Consider the following 27,944-nt stretch of genomic DNA (forward strand, 5'->3'; position numbering starts at 1 on the left):
TCTGAAGGGTCACGCTGGTTACGGTGTTTGTATAAAAAAGCCTTGTAATTCTAATATTCTGGATCACAGTGTGTTAGGTGAGTACAGAATTTTGTGTCTCTTTTCTCAATTTGGAATACCAGGGGGAATCTCCCAAGATCTGCACTACAGGCTAGGTTTGGGACATTTCTGGGCACACCTAGAATATTTTGACAAAATTCCAGGTGTAAAACTTTGGTGGGGCATTTATCCCATGATGTATATTTTAAATTGTAAAGGGGGGCCCAAATTTCTCTGCCATATAGAAGGATTGGAGTTATGACAAATAATAAATCAAATAATTTAACCCAAATTCTAATTGGTGGGTTAAATTTATATAGGGTCTTTCTAATTGCAAAATATGCTCTGAGTGCTTTATCTGTTAGAGACTTTATGGCCATGTCAAACTGGCCAGATCATCTTCTAGTCAGACCAAGGTAAGCATAGCTGGTGGTGTTTCAGGGTTGTTTCTCCTAGGGTGAAATGATCTACTTTTCTGAGATCTGGACTTTTTCTGAAAGATCATTGCTTTGTAGTTTTTCCTGTTAATTCTTTCTCTCTCTATCGAGAGAGAAGAGAAAGGGAAGAGAGACAACTATTACTCAGTCAGACTGTGTATAACACACAGAGGTGACGCAATGCAATCTCAAGATGGCACTAACCTCTAGAAACCACTCATTTTGAGACGGGTTGATTGTATCTGTTCTCTTCTACCATTCCTGGCTGGCAAAGTACCAGGATGTTGTCTCTATGTTTTCAAATTCAGTTCTCGAAATTCAGATTCAAAACCAATCTTAATGCATCTGAGGAGTTGAATATATGAAACTTTGGTAAACTTCAAATGATAGATTGTAAACTTGATACACAGACAATGAATGCAATGACTACCATATTGAAACTGAATATATGCATTTTTTATTTAAATATTAAATATATATTCAATATATGTCAAACTAAATGCAATATTCATTCAAATCATGATATGCAAGTTCAATTTATGAATCCAATGATTCAATTTGTGCAAATCAATGTTGAGAAAGCAGAAGCAAAAATTCTGCTTTCTACACATTGATTTGACTATGTCAGGCAGACTTCAATATGACTTGTGCAGTAGGCTAGCGTACACTGCTGTTACTTGCCATGTGTACCATTTGATTAACTGTGCTGTCAGTCTCAAAGTAGTGACTTACTGTATTCTAGTGTGCATTGTATGGGAAATGCTTTTCATACTATATATCCGCCTAGGTGGGTTGTGCAGTATACATCAAAGTGTTATTGAATATAAGTCACTTTGGAAAAAAAGTTAACCTGAAGGAATAAAAATGAATATAGAAAGTGTGTAGTATCTCAGCTTGGACAACCCACCCACTTATTAAAAATGTCACAAGGATAGTGTGGTTTTGATTATACAGTTGACACATTGGGGTGCTTCCCCATAGAGCACGCCACAACAACACAAAGTGTCGTCGATGAGAGTAGAGAAAAGAAACAACCAAAAAGATTGCGCAAAGGGATTTTCATTTCCGGGACTATTTTAGGCAGTGGTAAGTTCTCTATTTCTGGAACAAAATACTGTAATTGAGATAATAATGTTGTTTCATAATCTTCTTCTATAGCATCCATATAAATTAAGGTATAATAGTACATACATACATACATACATACATACATACACACTATTATAAAGGGGTTTGTAAGTATGAAGGGATTTGTAAATAAACTGTTAACTATTCATTTTGAGTTTATACTACAATAGAAACCCGTTAGAAAATAATTTCACACGCTACTAATGTAAAGTATAAAGGAGTGATTATAGATATTTGAATCCCAGTAACTGATGAAGGGCAGGTAGCCTAGCTGTTAGGAACGTTGGACCAGTAACTGATGAAGGGCAGGTAGCCTAGCTGTTATGCACGTTGGACCAGTAAGCAAAACGTCGCTGGTTCAAATCACCGAGCCGACTAGGGGAAAAATCTGTTCACGTGTCCTTGAGTCGCTCTGGATAGGAGAATCTGTGGAATTACTAAAATGTTAAATGTCTACTAAACTCAGCAGAATATCATATATAATGACTAATTTGTCTAGATTGCATTTACACTGTAAAAAGTTACAGAACAGTTTGAGAAAAATATGATAACATTGAGTAATTCTACAACAATGAACAAAGATTTAGATGCACTGTTGTAAAGTGGCTGTTCCACTGGATGTCATAAGGTGAATGCACCAATTTGTAAGTCGCTCTGGATAAGAGCGTCTGCTAAATGACTTAAATGTAAATGTAATGTAAATGAACAATCATCATATTAGGCCCTATTCACCTCAAAATGATAGCGAAAAATGAAAAATGTAATTATGTGCTTACTAACCTCTACACTTAGGCAATTGGGCAGGTTAAATGAATCATATTGCTGAAACCGCTACACGAGCTGCTGAGAAAAACTCCAGACCACAACAGAAACTGAAGACATATATAAATATCAAAGGATGCAGCTAGGATGTGTCAATCACAGACTGCTATCTCTACAAGGTAAGTCTACTCTGTCTCTGTCCATCTCACTCTAGCTAGTGTTGAGCAGTACAGATGTTCCATAGCTGGACCACCGGTGGTAAACTCCTTTATCTCTATAGGGCTGGTTTAGATACTAAGAAGTCTGTGTTAGTGTGATGAGATAATGATACTAGCTGCTCAAGTCAATCTGTATAGTTGAAGCATGACAGATTATGCAATAGAAATGTAAAAGCAATTTCCAATTGAGCCGAAATATGCAGCTTTTACCGTGAATGCAGTCTGCTAACTCGGGAACATTCCCTTTAAATTTCAATCACACTAAAACTTCAGCGATATGGATTAAATAGAGCCCCGGTTAGAAAGCAAGGAATATGGAGCTTGGTAAATTCTCCAGTTTTCGATTGAAGGCTGGTGCTAAATTGTCCTGGATCTAACATTTGTATTGTGGTTGTTAAGTAATACATATAAGAGAGTTCCACAAGTTACCAACATGTATTGAGAATTGATTCAGATAAGGCTGGCTATATTTGTTCTGCATGTCGACTTTCATTCATTGACAAATGTTGACATGATTTAGCAATCACTCATCCTGTCCCTGTCTCTTCCAGATGTCTGTTTGGTGGCAGGTTCTGTTTCTCCAGTTTTTCCTTACCCTGAGCTGTGTGTACCCATGTTGTGCATCCCCTCCAGGCCTACTCAAGTCCTACTCATACTCCCTCAAATCCATCAGATGCACCCACACTCGGGTACAGCAGCTGCTCAGGAGATATGTGAGTTGACTCCTCTGCTAGCCTCTATTACTGGTGGCTAGTCTGCTAGAGATTCTGTATGCCCAGAGATAACAGCTATCCTCCCCTGCTACAGGCTGTTATCATAATGTATCTTCATTTGTCTTGCCAGAAGGAGGAGCAGTTGGATAACAAGCAGTTTGAGGACAGAAGTCTGGAGTGGCAGACCCTACCCTCTCTCTCCACAGACTTCTACCACTGGCTTCAGATGAAGGTTTGTGTGTGACCTGTACCACCTGTTAACCTGCTGTGGTTTAATGCTTTAAAAATTTACCATAGAATAGGAGATTGTGATATTGTGAATAATGTTATGATCTGGCAATGTACAGGACTGGGAGCGTCTGAGTGCTGCCTCTCTAGACCTGCACACCTTCTGGGCTCACCTGGACATGAAGAGAAGGGAGATGGAGAGGGAGGAGGTTGGACAGGGGGCAGCCCACAGGATGGGGAGCAGAGGCAAGCCTAAACCCAGCATACCTGAGAGAATACAGCACATTCAGACAGACCTGCGGGATCTCATGACAAAAGTCAACTTTCAGGTACAGACAATGTGCGCCATATATATGAACGAAGTGTATACTTATTCTCTCTGCGCACTATATTAGGTGTTAATGTAGCTACCCACTATGGCTACTCAGTAGCTACTGTATATACACTGTGGAGAAATGTTATGAGCGCAGTCTGATAAACCTCTCTGTGGTCTTTACAGTTGAGATGTGTGAACAGCTCCAATGTGAGCCCCACCTCTCCCCCAGCCCTGACCCGTGCAGTGAGCCCTCCCTCCAGCCACCAGGCCCCATCAAAGTCCCTGTGGACCAGCCGCCTGGAGGGCTACGTCATCCTCAGGGACCTGGAGCGCTACCTCACCAAGCTGGCCAGAGACTTCATCCTCCTGAAGACCAAACACAGAGGTCCTCCAGGTACCTAGCCCAGGGGCAGATAGACATGGTATGCATGGATTCATATTCATAATGCAAACTAGTACTGCACTAGCCTGTGACGGGTTGTGGTTAGAGTGGCTTTTAACTTATTTTGTGGACTAGGGACATTGTTGGATGTGAGAATTTACAAATTGTAGTATTATGAATTATAACACAACAGTATTTTATGTAGTCAATGCACACAGTTTATTTCAGCAGTAACAAGGCAGCTAATAACACCAATAATAATGATATTAGTATTATTCATTATGATGATAATAATCAGCGTTATTATAAGGTGATAATAATGATATATTTCATTCAGTATTACTATGACAGAAATACAGTACTGTGACTCAATATTGCCAAGTGATGTCAATACCTGCTGTTGTTATTTCAACTGCATTAATGATAGGGTTCAATTAATCAGTAAGGCCCGAGGGGGTATAGTATATGGCCCTATATACCAAGGATAAGGGCTGTTCTTAGGCATGACGCATCCCAGAGTGCCTGGATACAGCCCTTGGCTGTGGTATATTGCCCATATACCACAAACCCCAGAGGTGCCTTATTGCTATTATAAACTGGTTACCAACGTAATTAGAACAGAAACAAGTAGTTTTGCGTCATACCCATGGTATATTGTCTGATATACTACGGCTTTTCCGCCAATCAGCATCCAGGAGCCAAACTACCCGGTTTATCATTTCTATTATTCCCTAAGATCATGATTTGTCATTGTTGTGAGATGCTCGGTTGACTTTGTTAGACTGAAACCAGGTTTACGCATAGTGTTACTGTATGTCTTACAGCCTTACTCTACTCTGGGTTTCTCCCTGAGTTTCCTTCTTTTCTTTCTCTCTCTCGCTGACTCTAACAGCTGAGAGCTGGAAGAGTGTTGAGAAACACTACCCAACATCCCCTTTCTCAACAGTCCTCACTTCACTGTACTTTCCAAAGATGCCTTTTTGCCTATTTATTTACTTATTTATTACTTATTTATTTGTAAAATGGTGTTTATTTTTGTTATTATGGAAATCTAAATATATATATATATTTTTTTTTTTACATACAAGAGCAAATATATTGTAAAGGACTACAAAATAAAGATGAAGCATAAGATTGAAAATGTGTTGTTTCATTTAATACGAGTTTTGTTAATAAACAACAAAGTATTATGAATCCCGGCAAAACCTCTGAATCCATTTATATATGATAATGTAATTTAAATCAATAACTATCTAAATTAAGATTTATAAGTTCAATTGTGCTAATGGAGAAAATAATTATTATCTTGTAGTAGGCAGTGTATGGCTGTGGTCTCACATTTAATGGAGAAAAATAACTTCTGTGTGGCTATAATCTGATTGGCTAAAGCAGGAAATCATCCTGTGGAATGATTGGTTCTCTGTGGATTACAGCAAGGTCATCATCTTGGGTTGAGTTGAGGGGCCGTCTGCAAAACAAGTCAATTCACACAAGGCCATTGTTAGTCCCTAATGTGGATTATTGGTCAAAACTTCCAGTGAAAATATAGAGATGAAAGAAGTAGCTATCTTTAATACTCTACTGCTTTCCATTTGACAATCCCAGCTCACCTCGTCCTCCATCTAGAAGTCCTCACCCTCCCTTCCTCAAGCCCTACTGTCCTCATAATAATACGTTTCCTCCTCTCCCGTCTCCTGACTCACCACCAGCAGGTGTCCTTTCTTGCCTTTGGCTACCTTCAGCTCTGGTCCACTGGTGAAATCAATGACCCCCTCCTTCCCCCGAGCCACCGCAAACTTAATACTGCACACAGACAGGAGGAGAGGATCAGAGAGAGGAAAGGAGTGATGGCGGTGAGATGGGATGAGAGAGAGGAGGGAATAAAATAGAAAGGTGTCATTAGCACAAACAGCGGATGACATTTGGAAAGGATTGGCAAAAATTCTCTGAAAAAGGTAATTAAGCTATCCAGTGTCCAGATGATCAGAGAAGCTCGACCATAGAGATCCTATTCTAATTCCTAATTCTATGAGCCAGACCCACCTGTCCTGGCTGATGTTGACCTTGTTCTTCTTGTCCGCCATGGTGGCCAGCTTGGTCACCACCTCGATCACATGATCACACTGGAGCACCACATCACTCTACAGGGCAGACAAGGGGTCAGAGGTTAGGTACTGTACTTTATGGCACCATGGCAGTAAGTCCCCATGACAACTGCTTGATAGAATAACCAGAATGAGGTCATCCTGTTACCTTCTGCTTGTTATCCTCACTGGGCACGTGCAGAACCATGAACCCATCAGTCAGAGAACTCACAGAGATGCCTGGAAAGAGAGGAATGGCACCCTGTTATACACTGCAAACACACTACCACTACCTTATAAGCAATGTTACTAAAAACTCCTGAGGCCTAACCATTTAAGTTCAACCCCCCTGCCCCCTGCTCCAGGCTTGCCCTCACCCCTGGCCCACCAGCCCCGGTCCCTCAATCCCCTATGGCTCCCAGCAGAGACTTACTCCTCAGGGCCACATAGTCGATCCTCTGCTTCAGCTTGGCCTCAGCCACCAGCACGGCAAAGGAGGAGGTGAGGAGCAGCTGGCGCGGCCGCGCCTTGTAACCCCTCCTATCATACTTAGTCACCGCAACTCCATACTGTCACAGACAGAAGAAGAGGGGGATGGAGAGAGAAAGAAAGAAGAGTGACAGTGAGAGAGAGGGAGGGGTTGTCATAAAAACCAAAAGTTGTCAAAGTTTCTGTATCAATATAGATTCAAAGCAATATATGACTTTGTAGACACAGTACACAGGAAACAGCCAATTAGCAGGATTTAAGTACTCAACCAACAACAAGAGAGTGACAGAGGTGAGAAGGGTCATGGTAGACTCCAGTCCAAACTGACACAAACACTCAGGGGGATAGTATTACAACATCATGTTACTCACTTTCACTTTGTCATTGCCTAGAGTCTGTATCACTTTGAGGTTGAGCTCCTCACTGTCTGTGTACAGGAAAGAGCATCTGTCAGTGGTGTGTTTGTCAGGTCTGTGAAGTTTTGAAGTCTGTGTACCACAGGAGGCTGCTGAGGGGAGGACGGCTCATAGTAAAGGCTGGAATGGAGTAAATGGAATGGTATCAAACACGTGTTTGATGTGCTGGATACCATTCCATTTATTCCGTTGCAACCATTACTATGAACCCATCCTCCCCAATTAAGGTGCAACCAGTCGCCTGAGGTGTGTACCAAGTGTGTCAGGGAGTGTGTGTGCCCTACCTAGTCTGGAGGCCACAAACAGCTTGGGGACACTCTGGGGATAGCTGTCCTTCTGGTCCTGGAAGATCTGACTGGCTACCACCTTCTGCTCCATCTATAGAGACACAGAAGAGATACATGTGGAGTTGGAGAAAGAGACAGGAGGAGAAAAGGGGAGAAGGAATGGAGTAGGGAGACAGAGAGAGTGAGAGAGAGTGTGTGTGTGTGTAAGAGAGAATAAAATTAATAAAGTGGACAGAAATATCCTTTCTATGTGTTCCCGTTAGGTGAGTGACAGTAACAGACAGTCTACCTGTTTCTTCCACTCTGGCTGGATCCTCCTGCAGTAGGCCCGCATCATGTTCTGCATACACAGCCTGCACAGGTGCTTTGACGCCTACACAGACATAGGGACAGATACAAATAAAACATTGACACATTGTATGTACAACAGTCAGACGCATTGCACCATCACACCTTAGCCTTAGCTTATGCTACATTTCCTTCAGTGTGTGTGTGTGTGTGTGTGTGTACTGTGGGGCTGCAGTACCTCAGTGAGGCTAGGTGGGGGGACGGGCCAGCTCTTGTCCAGGACACTCTTGGGCGGGTTCCTAACCAGCGTCATCAGGAAAGAGAAACGCTGATGGTCCAGGAAGTACTCATTCTCTGGACAGCGCTCATAGTGGCGGTAGATGAAGCCCTTGATGAACTTGCGTATGATTTCAGCAGCGTGTCTGCGGCGCCTTGCCTTACGGCGGGATTTCATCCCTCTCCAGGCAGACTGGATCACTAGCACTATATAGAGAGAAAACAATCAGTCATATCCCAGAAACACCCCAACAAGCTACAACTGTGCAGAGCTCAGAAGAACAAACAAAATCATATTCTCGGCCTTACTTCATTCAGCAGAAAGTGGCTGCAGAGTAATTGCTTGAGGAGGCAGTAATTGAGAAGCAGGTAAGAGTGTGAGCTGTTTGATCCCTCACCTGCGTTTCTGATGCGGTGGTACTTGGCCCTCTCTCTGTAGCCCCTCCATGAGGTCTGTAGGGTGAGAGCTAGAACAGCACAGGAACAGAGGAGACAAAATGGTGGACCACAGAACAGACTATATCAATTACATCCTTATTACATTTGCTTAGTGTATTATACATCCTCATACTTCTGCCAAGGGCAGTTCACTGTTTTCTACTGCTACTCTGCTGTTAATCATGTTATTTTCTTCAATACATGAATTCTCCCCAAACTAAACAGCCTTGTCATCATCCTCTCTGCTGTATAGTCTTACCGAGGGAGGGCCTCCTGGCCTCCAAGGCATCTTCAGTGGTGAACAGAGTCTTTGGGAAGCGGATGAAGATCTTGGTCCTGCAAAGATATAGGGAATTACACATCAACAACATACCGTCTCATGTTTCTCCTCATAACATGACTAAGGCAAATGGAAGTCCCCTTACTTTCTGTTCTCCCTCCCTCCCCCTCTCTCTCTGTGTGTACATACTTTCCCAGTTTGTATTCCTCTGGTTTATAGCCCAGGTGTTGGACCAGAGTGGCAACTCCATCAGTCAGTCTGCCCTGCCAGTTAGGCCACGTCCCGGGACACAGAGACTTGTACCTGTAGTTAAATAAATGTATGTGGTTAATATAGAAACTGTGGTTATAGAAACGTGTAAACAGTCACATAATACAGTGCATTCAGAAAGCATTCAGACCCCTTCCCTTTTTCCACATTGTGTTACGTTACAGCCTTATTTTAAAATTGATTTAAAAAAACAATTTTCCTCATCAAACTACACACAATACCCCATAATGACAAAGCCAAAACAGTTTTTTTTTAAACATTTTTGCAAATTTTAAAACCATAAAAACATTTAAAAAAAATATTTACATAAGTATTCAGGCCCTTTGCCATGAGACTTGAAATTGAACTCAGGTGCATCCTGTTTCCATTGATCATCCTTGAGATGTTTCTCCAACTTGATTGGAGTAAATTCAATTTATTGGGCATAATTTGGAAAGGCACACATCTGTCCATATAAGGTCCCACAGCTGACAGTGCATGTCAGAGCAAAAACCAATCCATGAGGTCGAATTAATTCCCGTAGAGCTCTGAGACAGGATTGTGTCGAGGCACAGATCTGGGGAAGGGTACCAAACATTTCCGCAGCATTGAAGGTCCCCAAGAACACAGTGACCTCCATCATTCTTAAATTGAAGAAGTTCGGAACCACAAGACTTCCTAGAGCTGGCCTCTCGGGCCAAACTGAGCAATCGGGGGAGAAGGGCCTTGGTCAGGCAGGTGACCAAGAACCCGATGGTCACTCTGACAGAGCTCCAGAGTTCCTCTGTGGAGATGGGAGAACCTTCCAGAAGGACAACCATCTCTGCAGCACTCCACCAATCAGGCCCTTTATGGTAGAGTGGCCAGACGGAAGCCACTCCTCGGGTAAAAAGCACATGACAGCCCGCTTGGAGTTTGCCAAAGGGCACATAAAGGACTCTCAGACCATGACAACCAAGATTCTCTGGTCTGTTGAAACCAAGGTTTAACTCTTTGGTCTGAATGCCAAGCATCACGCCTGGAGAAAACCTGGCACCATCCTTATGGTGAAGTATGGTGGTGGCAGCATCATCATGCTGTTGGGATGTTTTTCAGCAGCAGGGACTGGGAGACTAGTCAAGATCGAGGGAAAGATGAACAAAGGAAAGTAGAGAGAGATCCTTGATGAAAACCTGCTCCAGAGTACTCAGGACCTCAGACTGGGGCGAAGGTTCACCTTCCAACAGGACAACGACCCTAAGCACACAGCCAAGACAATGCAGGAGTGGCTTCGGAACAAGTCTCCGAATGTCCTTGAGTGGCCCAGCCAGAGTCCGGACTTGAACCCAATTGAACATCTCTCGAGAGATCTGAAAATAGCTGTGCAGCGACGCTCCCCATCCAACCTGACAGAGCATGAGAGGAACTCCCCAAATACCAAGCTTGTAGCGTCATAACCAAGAAGACTCAATCCTGTAATCGCTGCCAAAGGTGCTTCAACAAAGTACTGAGTAAAGGGTCTGAATACTTATGTAAATGTGATATTTCAGATATTTTTTGGGTATACATTTGCTAAAATGTCTAATATAATGTTTTTGCTTAATCATTATGGGGTACTGTGTGTAAATTGCTGAGGATTTTTTAAATTTATTTTTTTACCCATTTTAGAATAAGGCTGTAACGTAACAAAATGTGGAAAAAGTCAAGGGGGTCTAAATACATTCAAAATGCACTGTATACAGACAAACATACCTCTGTAGGAAGGCTTCGTAGCGTCGGCGGTAGGCAAAGCCAGCTCTCCTGACTCTCAGGTTCTCCATCAGACCCAGATATTTGACCTGGTGTCTGACCAGAGCCTCATCAAACCTCCCTGTTGAGAAAGAATATTACATTGACTGATTGATTGACTGATTGACTGATTGACTGATTTTACAGTGTATGATTACCTGACTGCTTGGCATCGTTGGGTTTGATACAGCGCACATAGGATGGCTCCTTGGACATCAGGATCTCTATCAGTTTGGCCAGGCTGTTCTTAAACTGAGTGGCAGCCTGCAGAGGGCAGCAGTGAGGTGCGATATCAAACTGTTTGTATTTGTGTGCATGTCAGCACCCAAAGAAAAGCCTGCATTTACACATGACATTGTCCCGTGTAAATGTGTGCTATTCTTTGTTGTGTAAAATAATTATTTGGGTGCTGAAATCCAGTCCGCCCACTCTAGTCGCTGCTCAACTCCAATGTAAATCATGGAGTTGAGTTTAGTCGGCTGTGTGTGTATATCTGTGTGTGTGTATGTCTGTGTGCGCGTATCTCACCGTCTCTGGGCGTTTTTGGGTGGTCACTTCCTCTCTGTGGAAGCACTGACTCAGGATTTGGTTATCTGACTGGCATATGACCTGAACAGAGAAAGCACAACACAGAACCATATAAACACACCACACCACACCTATGGACACTATACTGTATATACCTACTGTAGTGTACACACATAAACAGTGTGAGGGAGTTCTGAGAGAGTTGATGAGTGTGGTGAGTGTGAGAGTGTGGTCTGTGTTCTCATTTCTCTATTGTTACTCCAGCCTCACCTCTTTCAGGTTTCTGTAGAGCAGGTCTGTGTTTTTGGCCAGAAAACCTGTGATGCAGAGGAACATAAAATAATACAGACCGTATGTGTGTGGTTGAAATCAGTGAATTATTTCTTGCAGTTATATCCCAAATATTTCTGTGACCAACTTTTTATTTAGTTTGTCATTTTTTCAGAAGGGGGGGGTTACAGGTACAGGTATAGCATTCAAAGTCATATTCATTCAGATATATTCAGTTATCATGACACTCGAAAGAAGAAAAAAACACATCAGAAATGAATATAAAGATAAAGAACAGTATCAACAGTTTTGTAATATTTTGTATGCAAGGAAAATAAACAAAAAAGTCTCCCCCTCCCAACCCATTCCCCCCTCAGTCCCCATCCACCAGTCCACATATTCCCTCCTCACCCGGAAACCATGTTTCCCACCCCAGTTAATAAAAATAGCAGAGGTTAGATGGGGTCACCTTCCTTGCTACTTCTACTTATTCTGAACAGAGCAGAGCAGGTATAGCCTGTTATCGCTGTGGCTAAGGAATTGGCATATAGTATTTTAATCATATGAATGAAATTGGAGCCAAGTCCCATATGCTCCAAAACAGAACAAAGTTATGACCATTCTAGTCTATAAAACGTTTTTTTTTTTGCGTTGAGAGATAGAACTGCATTTGGTTTCTGATGAAGCATGTAGGTTATCTTGTTTTTTAACAAACTGGCTTTTGTCTGGATGTACCAATTTGGGTAAGTAAGTTTTGAGACAGGACGACAGAATTTTTGGAAAATAGTTCAAAGTTAGAGGGCAATCGTGAGCACACTGAATGGAGTCCGTACCTTTTTTTATAAAAGGAAAATTAGTGCTGTATTCACATCCCTTCCAAATGAACCGTTGTGAATGTTCAGTGCGTGCACAATGTTTATCAGTGCATGCGCAAAGTTTATCAGTGCGTGTGCAATGTTTATCAGTGCGTGAGCAAAGTTTATCAGCTGCATGGGACCCAGCTTCTCCTACCCGAACACTTAATAGAAAAGACTGCTCATGAAGAAAGTACCAGAACACTTAATAGAAAAGACTGCTCATAAAGAAAGTACCAGAACACTTAATAGAAAAGACTGCTCATGAAGAAAGTACCAGAACACTTAATAGAAAAGACTGCTCATGAAGAAAGTACCCGAACACTTAATAGAAAAGACTGCTCATGAAGAAAGTACCCGAACACTTAATAGAAAGACTGCTCATGAAGAAAGTACCCGAACACTTAATAGAAAAGACTGCTCATGAAGAAAGTACCAGAACACTTAATAGAAAAGACTGCTCATGAAGAAAGTACCCGAACACTTAATAGAAAAGACTGCTCATGAAGAAAGTACCAGAACACTTAATAGAAAAGACTGCTCATGAAGAAAGTACCCGAACACTTAATAGAAAAGACTGCTCATGAAGAAAGTACCCGAACACTTAATAGAAAAGACTGCTCATGAAGAAAGTACCAGAACACTTAATAGAAAAGACTGCTCATGAAGAAAGTACCCGAACACTTAATAGAAAAGACTGCTCATGAAGAAAGTACCCGAACACTTAATAGAAAAGACTGCTCATGAAGAAAGTACCCGAACACTTAATAGAAAAGACTGCTCATGAAGAAAGTACCAGAACACTTAATAGAAAAGACTGCTCATGAAGAAAGTACCAGAACACTTAATAGAAAAGACTGCTCATGAAGAAAGTACCAGAACACTTAATAGAAAAGACTGCTCATGAAGAAAGTACCCGAACACTTAATAGAAAAGACTGCTCATGAAGAAAGAACCCGAACATTTAATAGAAAAGACTGTTCATGAAGAAAGTACCCGAACACTTAATAGAAAAGACTGCTCATGAAGAAAGTACCGGAACACTTAATAGAAAAGACTGCTCATGAAGAAAGTACCCGAACACTTAATAGAAAAGACTGCTCATGAAGAAAGTACCCGAACACTTAATAGAAAAGACTGCTCATGAAGAAAGTACCCGAACACTTAATAGAAAAGACTGCTCATGAAGAAAGAACCCGAACATTTAATAGAAAAGACTGTTCATGAAGAAAGTACCCGAACACTTAATAGAAAAGACTGCTCATGAAGAAAGTACCGGAACACTTAATAGAAAAGACTGCTCATGAAGAAAGTACCCGAACACTTAATAGAAAAGACTGCTCATGAAGAAAGTACCCGAACACTTAATAGAAAAGACTGCTCATGAAGAAAGTACCCGAACACTTAATAGAAAAGACTGCTCATGAAGAAAGTACCCGAACACTTAATAGAAAAGACTGCTCATGAAGAAAGTACCCGAACACTTAATAGAAAAGACTGCTCATGAAGAAAGTACCCGAACACTTAATAGAAAAGACTGCTCATGAAGAAAGAACCCGAACATTTAATAGAAAAGACTGCTCATGAAGAAAGTACCCGAACACTTAATAGAAAAGACTGCTCATGAAGAAAGTACCGGAACACTTAATAGAAAAGACTGCTCATGAAGAAAGTACCGGAACACTTAATAGAAAAGACTGCTCATGAAGAAAGTACCCGAACACTTAATAGAAAAGACTGCTCATGAAGAAAGTACCCGAACACTTAATAGAAAAGACTGCTCATGAAGAAAGTACCCGAACACTTAATAGAAAAGACTGCTCATGAAGAAAGTACCCGAACACTTAATAGAAAAGACTGCTCATGAAGAAAGTACCCGAACACTTAATAGAAAAGACTGCTCATGAAGAAAGTACCCGAACACTTAATAGAAAAGACCGCTCATGAAGAAAGTACCCGAACACTTAATAGAAAAGACCGCTCATGAAGAAAGTACCCGAACACTTAATAGAAAAGACTGCTCATGAAGAAAGTACCCGAACACTTAATAGAAAAGACCGCTCATGAAGAAAGTACCAGAACACTTAATAGAAAAGACTGCTCATGAAGAAAGTACCAGAACACTTAATAGAAAAGACTGCTCATGAAGAAAGTACCAGAACACTTAATAGAAAAGACTGCTCATGAAGAAAGTACCAGAACACTTAATAGAAAAGACTGCTCATGAAGAAAGTACCCGAACACTTAATAGAAAAGACTGCTCATGAAGAAAGTACCCGAACACTTAATAGAAAAGAATGCTCACGAAGAAAGTACCAGAACACTTAATAGAAAAGAATGCTCACGAAGAAAGTACCCGAACACTTAATAGAAAAGACTGCTCATGAAGAAAGTACCCGAACACTTAATAGAAAAGACTGCTCACGAAGAAAGTACCAGAACACTTAATAGAAAAGACTGCTCACGAAGAAAGTACCCGAACACTTAATAGAAAAGACTGCTCACGAAGAAAGTACCCGAACACTTAATAGAAAAGACTGCTCACGAAGAAAGTACCAGAACACTTAATAGAAAAGACTGCTCACGAAGAAAGTACCAGAACACTTAATAGAAAAGACTGCTCACGAAGAAAGTACCAGAACACTTAATAGAAAAGACTGCTCACGAAGAAAGTACCCGAACACTTAATAGAAAAGACTGCTCATGAAGAAAGTACCAGAACATTTAATAGAAAAGACTGCTCATGAAGAAAGTACCCGAAAACTTAATAGAAAATACTGCTCATGAAGAAAGTACCAGAACACTTAATAGAAAAGACTGCTCATGAAGAAAGTACCAGAACACTTAATAGAAAAGACTGCTCATGAAGAAAGTACCAGAACACTTAATAGAAAAGACTGCTCATGAAGAAAGTACCAGAACACTTAATAGAAAAGACTGCTCATGAAGAAAGTACCCGAACACTTAATAGAAAAGACTGCTCATGAAGAAAGTACCCGAACACTTAATAGAAAAGACTGCTCATGAAGAAAGTACCAGAACACTTAATAGAAAAGACTGCTCATGAAGAAAGTACCAGAACACTTAATAGAAAAGACTGCTCATGAAGAAAGTACCCGAACACTTAATAGAAAAGACTGCTCATGAAGAAAGTACCCGAACACTTAATAGAAAAGACTGCTCATGAAGAAAGAACCCGAACACTTAATAGAAAAGACTGCTCATGAAGAAAGTACCAGAACACTTAATAGAAAAGACTGCTCATGAAGAAAGTACCCGAACACTTAATAGAAAAGACTGCTCATGAAGAAAGTACCCGAACACTTAATAGAAAAGACTGCTCATGAAGAAAGTACCCGAACACTTAATAGAAAAGACTGCTCATGAAGAAAGTACCCGAACACTTAATAGAAAAGACTGCTCATGAAGAAAGTACCCGAACACTTAATAGAAAAGACTGCTCATGAAGAAAGTACCCGAACACTTAATAGAAAAGACTGCTCATGAAGAAAGTACCAGAACACTTAATAGAAAAGACTGCTCATGAAGAAAGTACCCGAACACTTAATAGAAAAGACTGCTCATGAAGAAAGTACCCGAACACTTAATAGAAAAGACTGCTCATGAAGAAAGTACCCGAACACTTAATAGAAAAGACTGCTCATGAAGAAAGTACCCGAACACTTAATAGAAAAGACTGCTCATGAAGAAAGTACCCGAACACTTAATAGAAAAGACTGCTCATGAAGAAAGTACCCGAACACTTAATAGAAAAGACTGCTCATGAAGAAAGTACCCGAACACTTAATAGAAAAGACTGCTCATGAAGAAAGTACCAGAACACTTAATAGAAAAGACTGCTCATGAAGAAAGTACCAGAACACTTAATAGAAAAGACTGCTCATGAAGAAAGTACCCGAACACTTAATAGAAAAGACTGCTCATGAAGAAAGTACCCGAACACTTAATAGAAAAGACTGCTCATGAAGAAAGTACCGGAACACTTAATAGAAAAGACTGCTCATGAAGAAAGTACCCGAACACTTAATAGAAAAGACTGCTCATGAAGAAAGTACCCGAACACTTAATAGAAAAGACTGCTCATGAAGAAAGTACCCGAACACTTAATAGAAAAGACTGCTCATGAAGAAAGTACCCGAACACTTAATAGAAAAGACTGCTCATGAAGAAAGTACCCGAACACTTAATAGAAAAGACTGCTCATGAAGAAAGTACCCGAACACTTAATAGAAAAGACTGCTCATGAAGAAAGAACCCGAACATTTAATAGAAAAGACTGTTCATGAAGAAAGTACCCGAACACTTAATAGAAAAGACTGCTCATGAAGAAAGTACCGGAACACTTAATAGAAAAGACTGCTCATGAAGAAAGTACCCGAACACTTAATAGAAAAGACTGCTCATGAAGAAAGTACCCGAACACTTAATAGAAAAGACTGCTCATGAAGAAAGTACCCGAACACTTAATAGAAAAGACTGCTCATGAAGAAAGTACCCGAACACTTAATAGAAAAGACTGCTCATGAAGAAAGTACCCGAACACTTAATAGAAAAGACTGCTCATGAAGAAAGTACCCGAACACTTAATAGAAAAGACTGCTCATGAAGAAAGTACCCGAACACTTAATAGAAAAGACTGCTCATGAAGAAAGTACCCGAACACTTAATAGAAAAGACTGCTCATGAAGAAAGTACCCGAACACTTAATAGAAAAGACTGCTCATGAAGAAAGTACCCGAACACTTAATAGAAAAGACCGCTCATGAAGAAAGTACCCGAACACTTAATAGAAAAGACTGCTCATGAAGAAAGTACCCGAACACTTAATAGAAAAGACTGCTCATGAAGAAAGTACCCGAACACTTAATAGAAAAGACTGCTCATGAAGAAAGTACCAGAACACTTAATAGAAAAGACTGCTCATGAAGAAAGTACCAGAACACTTAATAGAAAAGACTGCTCATGAAGAAAGTACCCGAACACTTAATAGAAAAGACTGCTCATGAAGAAAGTACCCGAACACTTAATAGAAAAGACTGCTCATGAAGAAAGTACCCGAACACTTAATAGAAAAGACTGCTCACGAAGAAAGTACCCGAACACTTAATAGAAAAGACTGCTCACGAAGAAAGTACCAGAACACTTAATAGAAAAGACTGCTCACGAAGAAAGTACCCGAACACTTAATAGAAAAGACTGCTCACGAAGAAAGTACCCGAACACTTAATAGAAAAGACTGCTCACGAAGAAAGTACCAGAACACTTAATAGAAAAGACTGCTCACGAAGAAAGTACCAGAACACTTAATAGAAAAGACTGCTCACGAAGAAAGTACCAGAACACTTAATAGAAAAGACTGCTCATGAAGAAAGTACCCGAACACTTAATAGAAAAGACTGCTCATGAAGAAAGTACCAGAACATTTAATAGAAAAGACTGCTCATGAAGAAAGTACCCGAACACTTAATAGAAAATACTGCTCATGAAGAAAGTACCAGAACACTTAATAGAAAAGACTGCTCATGAAGAAAGTACCAGAACACTTAATAGAAAAGACTGCTCATGAAGAAAGTACCAGAACACTTAATAGAAAAGACTGCTCATGAAGAAAGTACCAGAACACTTAATAGAAAAGACTGCTCATGAAGAAAGTACCCGAACACTTAATAGAAAAGACTGCTCATGAAGAAAGTACCCGAACACTTAATAGAAAAGACTGCTCATGAAGAAAGTACCAGAACACTTAATAGAAAAGACTGCTCATGAAGAAAGTACCAGAACACTTAATAGAAAAGACTGCTCATGAAGAAAGTACCCGAACACTTAATAGAAAAGACTGCTCATGAAGAAAGTACCCGAACACTTAATAGAAAAGACTGCTCATGAAGAAAGAACCCGAACACTTAATAGAAAAGACTGCTCATGAAGAAAGTACCAGAACACTTAATAGAAAAGACTGCTCATGAAGAAAGTACCCGAACACTTAATAGAAAAGACTGCTCATGAAGAAAGTACCCGAACACTTAATAGAAAAGACTGCTCATGAAGAAAGTACCCGAACACTTAATAGAAAAGACTGCTCATGAAGAAAGTACCCGAACACTTAATAGAAAAGACTGCTCATGAAGAAAGTACCCGAACACTTAATAGAAAAGACTGCTCATGAAGAAAGTACCCGAACACTTAATAGAAAAGACTGCTCATGAAGAAAGTACCAGAACACTTAATAGAAAAGACTGCTCATGAAGAAAGTACCCGAACACTTAATAGAAAAGACTGCTCATGAAGAAAGTACCCGAACACTTAATAGAAAAGACTGCTCATGAAGAAAGTACCCGAACACTTAATAGAAAAGACTGCTCATGAAGAAAGTACCCGAACACTTAATAGAAAAGACTGCTCATGAAGAAAGTACCCGAACACTTAATAGAAAAGACTGCTCATGAAGAAAGTACCCGAACACTTAATAGAAAAGACTGCTCATGAAGAAAGTACCCGAACACTTAATAGAAAAGACTGCTCATGAAGAAAGTACCAGAACACTTAATAGAAAAGACTGCTCATGAAGAAAGTACCAGAACACTTAATAGAAAAGACTGCTCATGAAGAAAGTACCCGAACACTTAATAGAAAAGACTGCTCATGAAGAAAGTACCCGAACACTTAATAGAAAAGACTGCTCATGAAGAAAGTACCAGAACACTTAATAGAAAAGAATGCTCATGAAGAAAGTACCCGAACACTTAATAGAAAAGACTGCTCACGAAGAAAGTACCCGAACACTTAATAGAAAAGACTGCTCACGAAGAAAGTACCAGAACACTTAATAGAAAAGACTGCTCACGAAGAAAGTACCCGAACACTTAATAGAAAAGACTGCTCACGAAGAAAGTACCCGAACACTTAATAGAAAAGACTGCTCACGAAGAAAGTACCAGAACACTTAATAGAAAAGACTGCTCACGAAGAAAGTACCAGAACACTTAATAGAAAAGACTGCTCACGAAGAAAGTACCAGAACACTTAATAGAAAAGACTGCTCATGAAGAAAGTACCCGAACACTTAATAGAAAAGACTGCTCATGAAGAAAGTACCAGAACATTTAATAGAAAAGACTGCTCATGAAGAAAGTACCCGAACACTTAATAGAAAATACTGCTCATGAAGAAAGTACCAGAACACTTAATAGAAAAGACTGCTCATGAAGAAAGTACCAGAACACTTAATAGAAAAGACTGCTCATGAAGAAAGTACCAGAACACTTAATAGAAAAGACTGCTCATGAAGAAAGTACCAGAACACTTAATAGAAAAGACTGCTCATGAAGAAAGTACCAGAACACTTAATAGAAAAGACTGCTCATGAAGAAAGTACCCGAACACTTAATAGAAAAGACTGCTCATGAAGAAAGTACCAGAACACTTAATAGAAAAGACTGCTCATGAAGAAAGTACCAGAACACTTAATAGAAAAGACTGCTCATGAAGAAAGTACCCGAACACTTAATAGAAAAGACTGCTCATGAAGAAAGTACCCGAACACTTAATAGAAAAGACTGCTCATGAAGAAAGTACCCGAACACTTAATAGAAAAGACTGCTCATGAAGAAAGTACCAGAACACTTAATAGAAAAGACTGCTCATGAAGAAAGTACCCGAACACTTAATAGAAAAGACTGCTCATGAAGAAAGTACCCGAACACTTAATAGAAAAGACTGCTCATGAAGAAAGTACCCGAACACTTAATAGAAAAGACTGCTCATGAAGAAAGTACCCGAACACTTAATAGAAAAGACTGCTCATGAAGAAAGTACCAGAACACTTAATAGAAAAGACTGCTCATGAAGAAAGTACCCGAACACTTAATAGAAAAGACTGCTCATGAAGAAAGTACCAGAACACTTAATAGAAAAGACTGCTCATGAAGAAAGTACCAGAACACTTAATAGAAAAGACTGCTCATGAAGAAAGTACCCGAACACTTAATAGAAAAGACTGCTCATGAAGAAAGTACCCGAACACTTAATAGAAAAGACTGCTCATGAAGAAAGTACCCGAACACTTAATAGAAAAGACTGCTCATGAAGAAAGTACCCGAACACTTAATAGAAAATACTGCTCATGAAGAAAGTACCAGAACACTTAATAGAAAAGACTGCTCATGAAGAAAGTACCAGAACACTTAATAGAAAAGACTGCTCATGAAGAAAGTACCAGAACACTTAATAGAAAAGACTGCTCATGAAGAAAGTACCCGAACACTTAATAGAAAAGACTGCTCATGAAGAAAGTACCCGAACACTTAATAGAAAAGACTGCTCATGAAGAAAGTACCAGAACACTTAATAGAAAAGACTGCTCATGAAGAAAGTACCAGAACACTTAATAGAAAAGACTGCTCATGAAGAAAGTACCAGAACACTTAATAGAAAAGACTGCTCATGAAGAAAGTACCCGAACACTTAATAGAAAAGACTGCTCATGAAGAAAGTACCCGAACACTTAATAGAAAAGACTGCTCATGAAGAAAGTACCCGAACACTTAATAGAAAAGACTGCTCATGAAGAAAGTACCCGAACACTTAATAGAAAAGACTGCTCATGAAGAAAGTACCAGAACACTTAATAGAAAAGAATGCTCATGAAGAAAGTACCCGAACACTTAATAGAAAAGACTGCTCACGAAGAAAGTACCCGAACACTTAATAGAAAAGACTGCTCACGAAGAAAGTACCAGAACACTTAATAGAAAAGACTGCTCACGACGAAAGTACCCGAACACTTAATAGAAAAGACTGCTCACGAAGAAAGTACCCGAACACTTAATAGAAAAGACTGCTCACGAAGAAAGTACCAGAACACTTAATAGAAAAGACTGCTCACGAAGAAAGTACCAGAACACTTAATAGAAAAGACTGCTCACGAAGAAAGTACCAGAACACTTAATAGAAAAGACTGCTCATGAAGAAAGTACCAGAACACTTAATAGAAAAGACTGCTCATGAAGAAAGTACCAGAACATTTAATAGAAAAGACTGCTCATGAAGAAAGTACCCGAACACTTAATAGAAAATACTGCTCATGAAGAAAGTACCCGAACACTTAATAGAAAAGACTGCTCATGAAGAAAGTACCAGAACACTTAATAGAAAAGACTGCTCATGAAGAAAGTACCAGAACACTTAATAGAAAAGACTGCTCATGAAGAAAGTACCAGAACACTTAATAGAAAAGACTGCTCATGAAGAAAGTACCCGAACACTTAATAGAAAAGACTGCTCATGAAGAAAGTACCCGAACACTTAATAGAAAAGACTGCTCATGAAGAAAGTACCAGAACACTTAATAGAAAAGACTGCTCATGAAGAAAGTACCAGAACACTTAATAGAAAAGACTGCTCATGAAGAAAGTACCCGAACACTTAATAGAAAAGACTGCTCATGAAGAAAGTACCCGAACACTTAATAGAAAAGACTGCTCATGAAGAAAGTACCCGAACACTTAATAGAAAAGACTGCTCATGAAGAAAGTACCAGAACACTTAATAGAAAAGACTGCTCATGAAGAAAGTACCCGAACACTTAATAGAAAAGACTGCTCATGAAGAAAGTACCCGAACACTTAATAGAAAAGACTGCTCATGAAGAAAGTACCCGAACACTTAATAGAAAAGACTGCTCATGAAGAAAGTACCCGAACACTTAATAGAAAAGACTGCTCATGAAGAAAGTACCAGAACACTTAATAGAAAAGACTGCTCATGAAGAAAGTACCAGAACACTTAATAGAAAAGACTGCTCATGAAGAAAGTACCCGAACACTTAATAGAAAAGACTGCTCATGAAGAAAGTACCAGAACACTTAATAGAAAAGACTGCTCATGAAGAAAGTACCAGAACACTTAATAGAAAAGACTGCTCATGAAGAAAGTACCAGAACACTTAATAGAAAAGACTGCTCATGAAGAAAGTACCCGAACACTTAATAGAAAAGACTGCTCATGAAGAAAGTACCCGAACACTTAATAGAAAAGACTGCTCATGAAGAAAGTACCCGAACACTTAATAGAAAATACTGCTCATGAAGAAAGTACCAGAACACTTAATAGAAAAGACTGCTCATGAAGAAAGTACCAGAACACTTAATAGAAAAGACTGCTCATGAAGAAAGTACCAGAACACTTAATAGAAAAGACTGCTCATGAAGAAAGTACCCGAACACTTAATAGAAAAGACTGCTCATGAAGAAAGTACCCGAACACTTAATAGAAAAGACTGCTCATGAAGAAAGTACCAGAACACTTAATAGAAAAGACTGCTCATGAAGAAAGTACCAGAACACTTAATAGAAAAGACTGCTCATGAAGAAAGTACCAGAACACTTAATAGAAAAGACTGCTCATGAAGAAAGTACCCGAACACTTAATAGAAAAGACTGCTCATGAAGAAAGTACCCGAACACTTAATAGAAAAGACTGCTCATGAAGAAAGTACCAGAACACTTAATAGAAAAGACTGCTCATGAAGAAAGTACCCGAACACTTAATAGAAAAGACTGCTCATGAAGAAAGTACCCGAACACTTAATAGAAAAGACTGCTCATGAAGAAAGTACCCGAACACTTAATAGAAAAGACTGCTCATGAAGAAAGTACCAGAACACTTAATAGAAAAGACTGCTCATGAAGAAAGTACCATAACACTTAATAGAAAAGACTGCTCATGAAGAAAGTACCCGAACACTTAATAGAAAAGACTGCTCATGAAGAAAGTACCAGAACACTTAATAGAAAAGACTGCTCATGAAGAAAGTACCCGAACACTTAATAGAAAAGACTGCTCATGAAGAAAGTACCAGAACACTTAATAGAAAAGACTGCTCATGAAGAAAGTACCAGAACACTTAATAGAAAAGACTGCTCATGAAGAAAGTACCCGAACACTTAATAGAAAAGACTGCTCATGAAGAAAGTACCAGAACACTTAATAGAAAAGACTGCTCATGAAGAAAGTACCCGAACACTTAATAGAAAAGACTGCTCATGAAGAAAGTACCCGAACACTTAATAGAAAAGACTGCTCATGAAGAAAGTACCAGAACACTTAATAGAAAAGACTGCTCATGAAGAAAGTACCCGAACACTTAATAGAAAAGACTGCTCATGAAGAAAGTACCAGAACACTTAATAGAAAAGACTGCTCATGAAGAAAGTACCAGAACACTTAATAGAAAAGACTGTTCATGAAGAAAGTACCCGAACACTTAATAGAAAAGACTGCTCATGAAGAAAGTACCCGAACACTTAATAGAAAAGACTGCTCATGAAGAAAGTACCCGAACACTTAATAGAAAAGACTGCTCATGAAGAAAGTACCAGAACACTTAATAGAAAAGACTGCTCATGAAGAAAGTTGGGTTGCCTGCTTTCACACCAGTTTCAAGTCCAGTGACCCGTACATTTTTGAGTGATTCCGTTTTCTCTTTTAAGAGTTTGATTATCCATTCCAACTTAGCTCGCGCTTTTTGCAGATCATGAGTCGTACCTCTGTCGCATTGGCTGTCTTCTCCAGACTTTTCACTTTAGTTGAAAAGGTATCCACTTCAGCAGTGAGCACTGCCAATGATTCATCTACAGGTTTTAATTGTAAGTCGAGTGCAGAGGTCATTTCCACACAAACAATCTCTCGTTTAGTAAGCAGCTATTCCTGTTGTCTGGTGTTGAAAACCGCCATGTTCCCACAGTTGAATTGTGGATGGACAAATTCTAGTTGCTGAAGTGAAATAGACCTGCTAGTTATTTCTTGTCACACAATGAATGTCCCACACCTTTATATGATGTTTAGTATTGACAAGTTATAGGAAACAAGTCAGTTAATTTAAAGTCATTTGCAAAAGAAAGCCACGATAAGGCGATGCGTTTCAATGCATGCCACCGGAACTGGTTCCTCTGACACGGAACCAGTAGTTCTACTATTGACTGATTGATTAGCTAGCTCACCATTGACAGTGTAGTTGACCTCTCCAGCATAATGAATCAGTCTGAACTCCTCCCTGCCCACCGCCTTGCGTGTCTTCCCATTCGCCAATTTGTGACTGACAGACATAGAGACAATTCATATCTTAGATACAGAGTCACAAATATACACACAAATACATTTTGGGGAGATGGTGCAAATACACAAACAAAATATGACATGTGTGTGTGTGTGTGTAAGAGAAAGATTGGACTCACGTGACAAAATGGGCATGGCCTCCCAAAGTGTCCTCGAGCTTCTCCAGGAAGGAGATATCACTGGGCTCCCCTGGTCTCAAACACTCCTCATCCTACAACACATTTCACATTTATACATTAACATTCAAATAGAGAGAGGGAGAGGACAGAGGGAGAGAGATACTAGAGAGAGGAGAAAGACTACTAAACTGAAGTGAATGTCATTCTCACCAGGATGGAGATGAAGCCTTTGTGTTTCTCCTCCACCAGGTCACAGATTATCTTGTTGTCAAAGTACTTCACCGGCTCCCACTGAAATACACAGTTGCATTTAATGAACTACAACCTCATCACTAGTATATCTCTATTCTTGTTTTGTCTTTTTCTCTGAGTACACAGACTCACAGTGATGCCCTCTGCTTCGTATTCCTCCTGCTCAGACTTGAGGGTGAGCTTGATGAACAGCTGCTGCAGCTTCTCATTGCAGTAGTTGATGCAGAACTGCTCAAAACTACAGGGAGATGGTTAGGATTAGAAAGATGGCACAAAACAACTGTGCTACAATATTTTTATTAGGCTGCCTAATTCAGATCTTTGTTTCACTAATTGGTCTTTAGACCAATCAGATCTGATGTGAAAAGATCTGATGTGATTGGTCAAAAGACCAATATTAGAGGAAATAATATCAGAATTGGGTTGACTGTACAAACAAATGGCACACACACACACACACACACACACACACACACACACACACACACACACACACACACACACACACACACACACACACACACACACACACACACACACACACACACACACACACACACACACACATTACACACACACACACATTACACACACACACACACACACACACACACACACACACACACACACACACACACACACACAAAGTAAGTTGACAGCTAGAATCTTTTCAGGTACCTATTGTGTTGGAAGACCTCAAAGCCGTAGATATCCAGCAGTCCTATGACTGATGACGAGCCCTTACTGCTGTTGTACACTTCATCCTGTAAATAGAACACAATCCACTCAGTTTTGGAGGTAGCAAGCAGCATTACGGTAGCTGGCAAAGAGAGAGAGCAATAACTAAGAGTAAATAATAAGTGAATCATGATTGATGTGTGTGAGAGACCTTGAAAGCCAGAGACTGGTTGATCTTCGCCACCAGCCAGGTGAAGGCACGGCCGTACACTGCTTTGGCCAAGGCATCACGGGCTGCCACAGCCTGCTCAAAACTCAACGGGCTTATCATCTGGAACATACACACACATAAGTACGCAGTACACACATATACGTACACACACATTGAAATAAAATACTTTCATGTTATTTCTGGGCTCAGCTGTACTATATCAGTACCCTCTCTTTTAAACAAATTAATCAAAATATTCATGCCATACACATCAGTGGCATACTGTATTACTTCTTGGTAAGTGGGATATTAGATTATATCAAATATATATAAAACTATATTAAAATTATATTTGCAGGCTATAGGCATAGTTTTGTATGAAGTGAAACATCCCACCAGACACTCACCTCTTCCCCTTTGGCAGTGAGTTTCTTATGAGTGAGAGCCTCTCTCAGCGCTGGTCCATCCACACCCAACAGCTGCAGAACAAGCAAGAAAAAAATCAGCATCTGCCTTTAAAATGGAGAATTAGGGAATGTGTCAGTCTGTAGGACTGGGTAGAGTTCATGTTAGAAGTTCTAACCTTGGACAGATATGTGAGCTGTGGCTCAGTGGTGATCTGGGTATCTCCATCCTCCCCTTCTCCAAACTGAGTGTTCCCAAGATGAAGGACACTTGCGATTATATTCAACAGATCCTAGCAGGGAGAGAGAAGAGACACATTTAAACCATGACATTCTCACTGTTTTCAGAGTGAAACTTTGGGTGGGTATTTGCAGTGATATACAGTATGTACACCAGTGGAGGCTGGTGGGAGGAGCTATAGGAGAACGGGCTCATTGTAATAGCTGGGTGTGAACAATTGGAACAGAGTCAAACATGAGGTTTCCATATGTTTGATATTGTTCCACCCATTCCATTATAATGAGCCCGTTCTTCCATAGCTTCCCCCACCAGCCTCCTCTGATGTACACTAAAGTGTTTCTGACCTCCACCTCCTCTTCATGGAAGCCGATGACGGTCAGGGCTTTTCTCACTGTTTTCCAGTCATTCTTGTCATTGATGGAGCTCACCCTGGGACAGCAACCCTGCGAGGTACAGGACATCACTGCTCAAATCACTGTGCGCACACACACACACACACACACACACACACACACACACACACACACACACACACACACACACACACACACACACACACACACCTTGACCAGGTAGTGGTATTTCTGAGCGTTTCTCTCCAGGCCCAGCTTGCTGAGCTGGTCTTGTTCTCCTCCCTCCAGCAGCTGGTAGAAGATATGGAAGTTCCTCTCTCCGTGGTTCTGGTGCACCACACGAGACTTCTCCAGTAGGTAGTTGAGGATGTGGCCTCCTATTGGCGCCCCCTAGGGGAGGTCAGGGACAGGGACAGTCAAGGTACTGTTGAGTGTGGTCCTACTAGAGCTTCTTTAGCTACATCATGTTTTAGATTCATATGCTGTATGGTAAGCCACGAATGTCACATTTATTAGTCATGCACAATCTTTTGATGGAATGGCGTGCTGTAGAGATAGTATGGCATGAGTGTCAGCGATGGTAGACCTATGTGTGGGAAATCCCTCAATCCAGGAGCTAAAGGAAGGGAAAATAGGCTTACCCTGAAGTCAAACTGGACATCCATGTATTTTCCAAAGCGGCTGGAATTGTCATTTCGCAATGTTTTGGCATTACCAAAGGCCTGCAGAGAGAGACAGGAAAAGAGAGAGAGAGAGGAAGTCAGTGTGGGAAACAACAAAGATAAGATCAAACACAGCTGAGAGAGAGGAAACATTAACAGTACAGTAATAGCATCTTCACAGCAGCACCTATCTATTGTTATGGCTTTGTCAGAGATTGGTTCAAAATATGCAATGGATCAACATGCTTTCCCCCTTCCAATTATAGAGTTAATTCTTTGAAGGAACATAATTTTGTAGTGGGCCATTCATTTATCTCATTAATTTACAGTTACATTTTAGTCATTTAGCAGACGCTCTTATCCAGAGCGACTTACAGTAGAGTGTATACATTTTATTACAATTTTTACATTTCATTACATTTTACATACTGAGACAAGGA

At 40.2% G+C, this 27,944-nt stretch overlaps 1 protein-coding gene and 1 pseudogene across 2 annotated transcripts in view; one reads left to right on the forward strand and one right to left on the reverse strand.

The window, feature by feature from the left end:
* Positions 1–3,087: 3,087 nt before the first annotated feature.
* LOC129868547 (uncharacterized) lies at positions 3,088–4,352 on the forward strand (annotated as a pseudogene).
* Positions 4,353–5,357: 1,005 nt separating this feature from the next.
* The window catches only part of LOC129868538 (unconventional myosin-Ic-like), a 53,261-nt gene continuing 30,674 nt past the window's right edge, over positions 5,358–27,944 (reverse strand). For both annotated transcript variants that reach the window (XM_055942624.1, XM_055942625.1), the window contains 27 exons: positions 27,484–27,564; positions 27,053–27,232; positions 26,834–26,932; positions 26,428–26,541; positions 26,252–26,323; positions 25,845–25,964; positions 25,634–25,719; positions 25,088–25,193; positions 24,914–24,994; positions 24,704–24,795; positions 24,470–24,564; positions 11,596–11,642; positions 11,326–11,406; positions 10,956–11,061; positions 10,762–10,879; positions 8,971–9,084; positions 8,761–8,837; positions 8,462–8,530; positions 8,026–8,270; positions 7,789–7,872; positions 7,497–7,590; positions 7,168–7,223; positions 6,741–6,876; positions 6,477–6,547; positions 6,267–6,364; positions 5,927–6,026; positions 5,358–5,691 (listed from right to left, as the gene is read on the reverse strand). In XM_055942624.1, coding sequence (XP_055798599.1) covers positions 5,665–5,691; positions 5,927–6,026; positions 6,267–6,364; positions 6,477–6,547; positions 6,741–6,876; positions 7,168–7,223; positions 7,497–7,590; positions 7,789–7,872; positions 8,026–8,270; positions 8,462–8,530; positions 8,761–8,837; positions 8,971–9,084; positions 10,762–10,879; positions 10,956–11,061; positions 11,326–11,406; positions 11,596–11,642; positions 24,470–24,564; positions 24,704–24,795; positions 24,914–24,994; positions 25,088–25,193; positions 25,634–25,719; positions 25,845–25,964; positions 26,252–26,323; positions 26,428–26,541; positions 26,834–26,932; positions 27,053–27,232; positions 27,484–27,564 — 2,649 coding nt within the window. In that variant the 3' untranslated portion in view covers positions 5,358–5,664. The remainder of the gene's footprint in view (positions 5,692–5,926; positions 6,027–6,266; positions 6,365–6,476; positions 6,548–6,740; positions 6,877–7,167; positions 7,224–7,496; positions 7,591–7,788; positions 7,873–8,025; positions 8,271–8,461; positions 8,531–8,760; positions 8,838–8,970; positions 9,085–10,761; positions 10,880–10,955; positions 11,062–11,325; positions 11,407–11,595; positions 11,643–24,469; positions 24,565–24,703; positions 24,796–24,913; positions 24,995–25,087; positions 25,194–25,633; positions 25,720–25,844; positions 25,965–26,251; positions 26,324–26,427; positions 26,542–26,833; positions 26,933–27,052; positions 27,233–27,483; positions 27,565–27,944) is intronic.

This window comes from Salvelinus fontinalis, chromosome 13 (assembly GCF_029448725.1).
Source record: "Salvelinus fontinalis isolate EN_2023a chromosome 13, ASM2944872v1, whole genome shotgun sequence".
NCBI lineage: Eukaryota > Metazoa > Chordata > Actinopteri > Salmoniformes > Salmonidae > Salvelinus > Salvelinus fontinalis.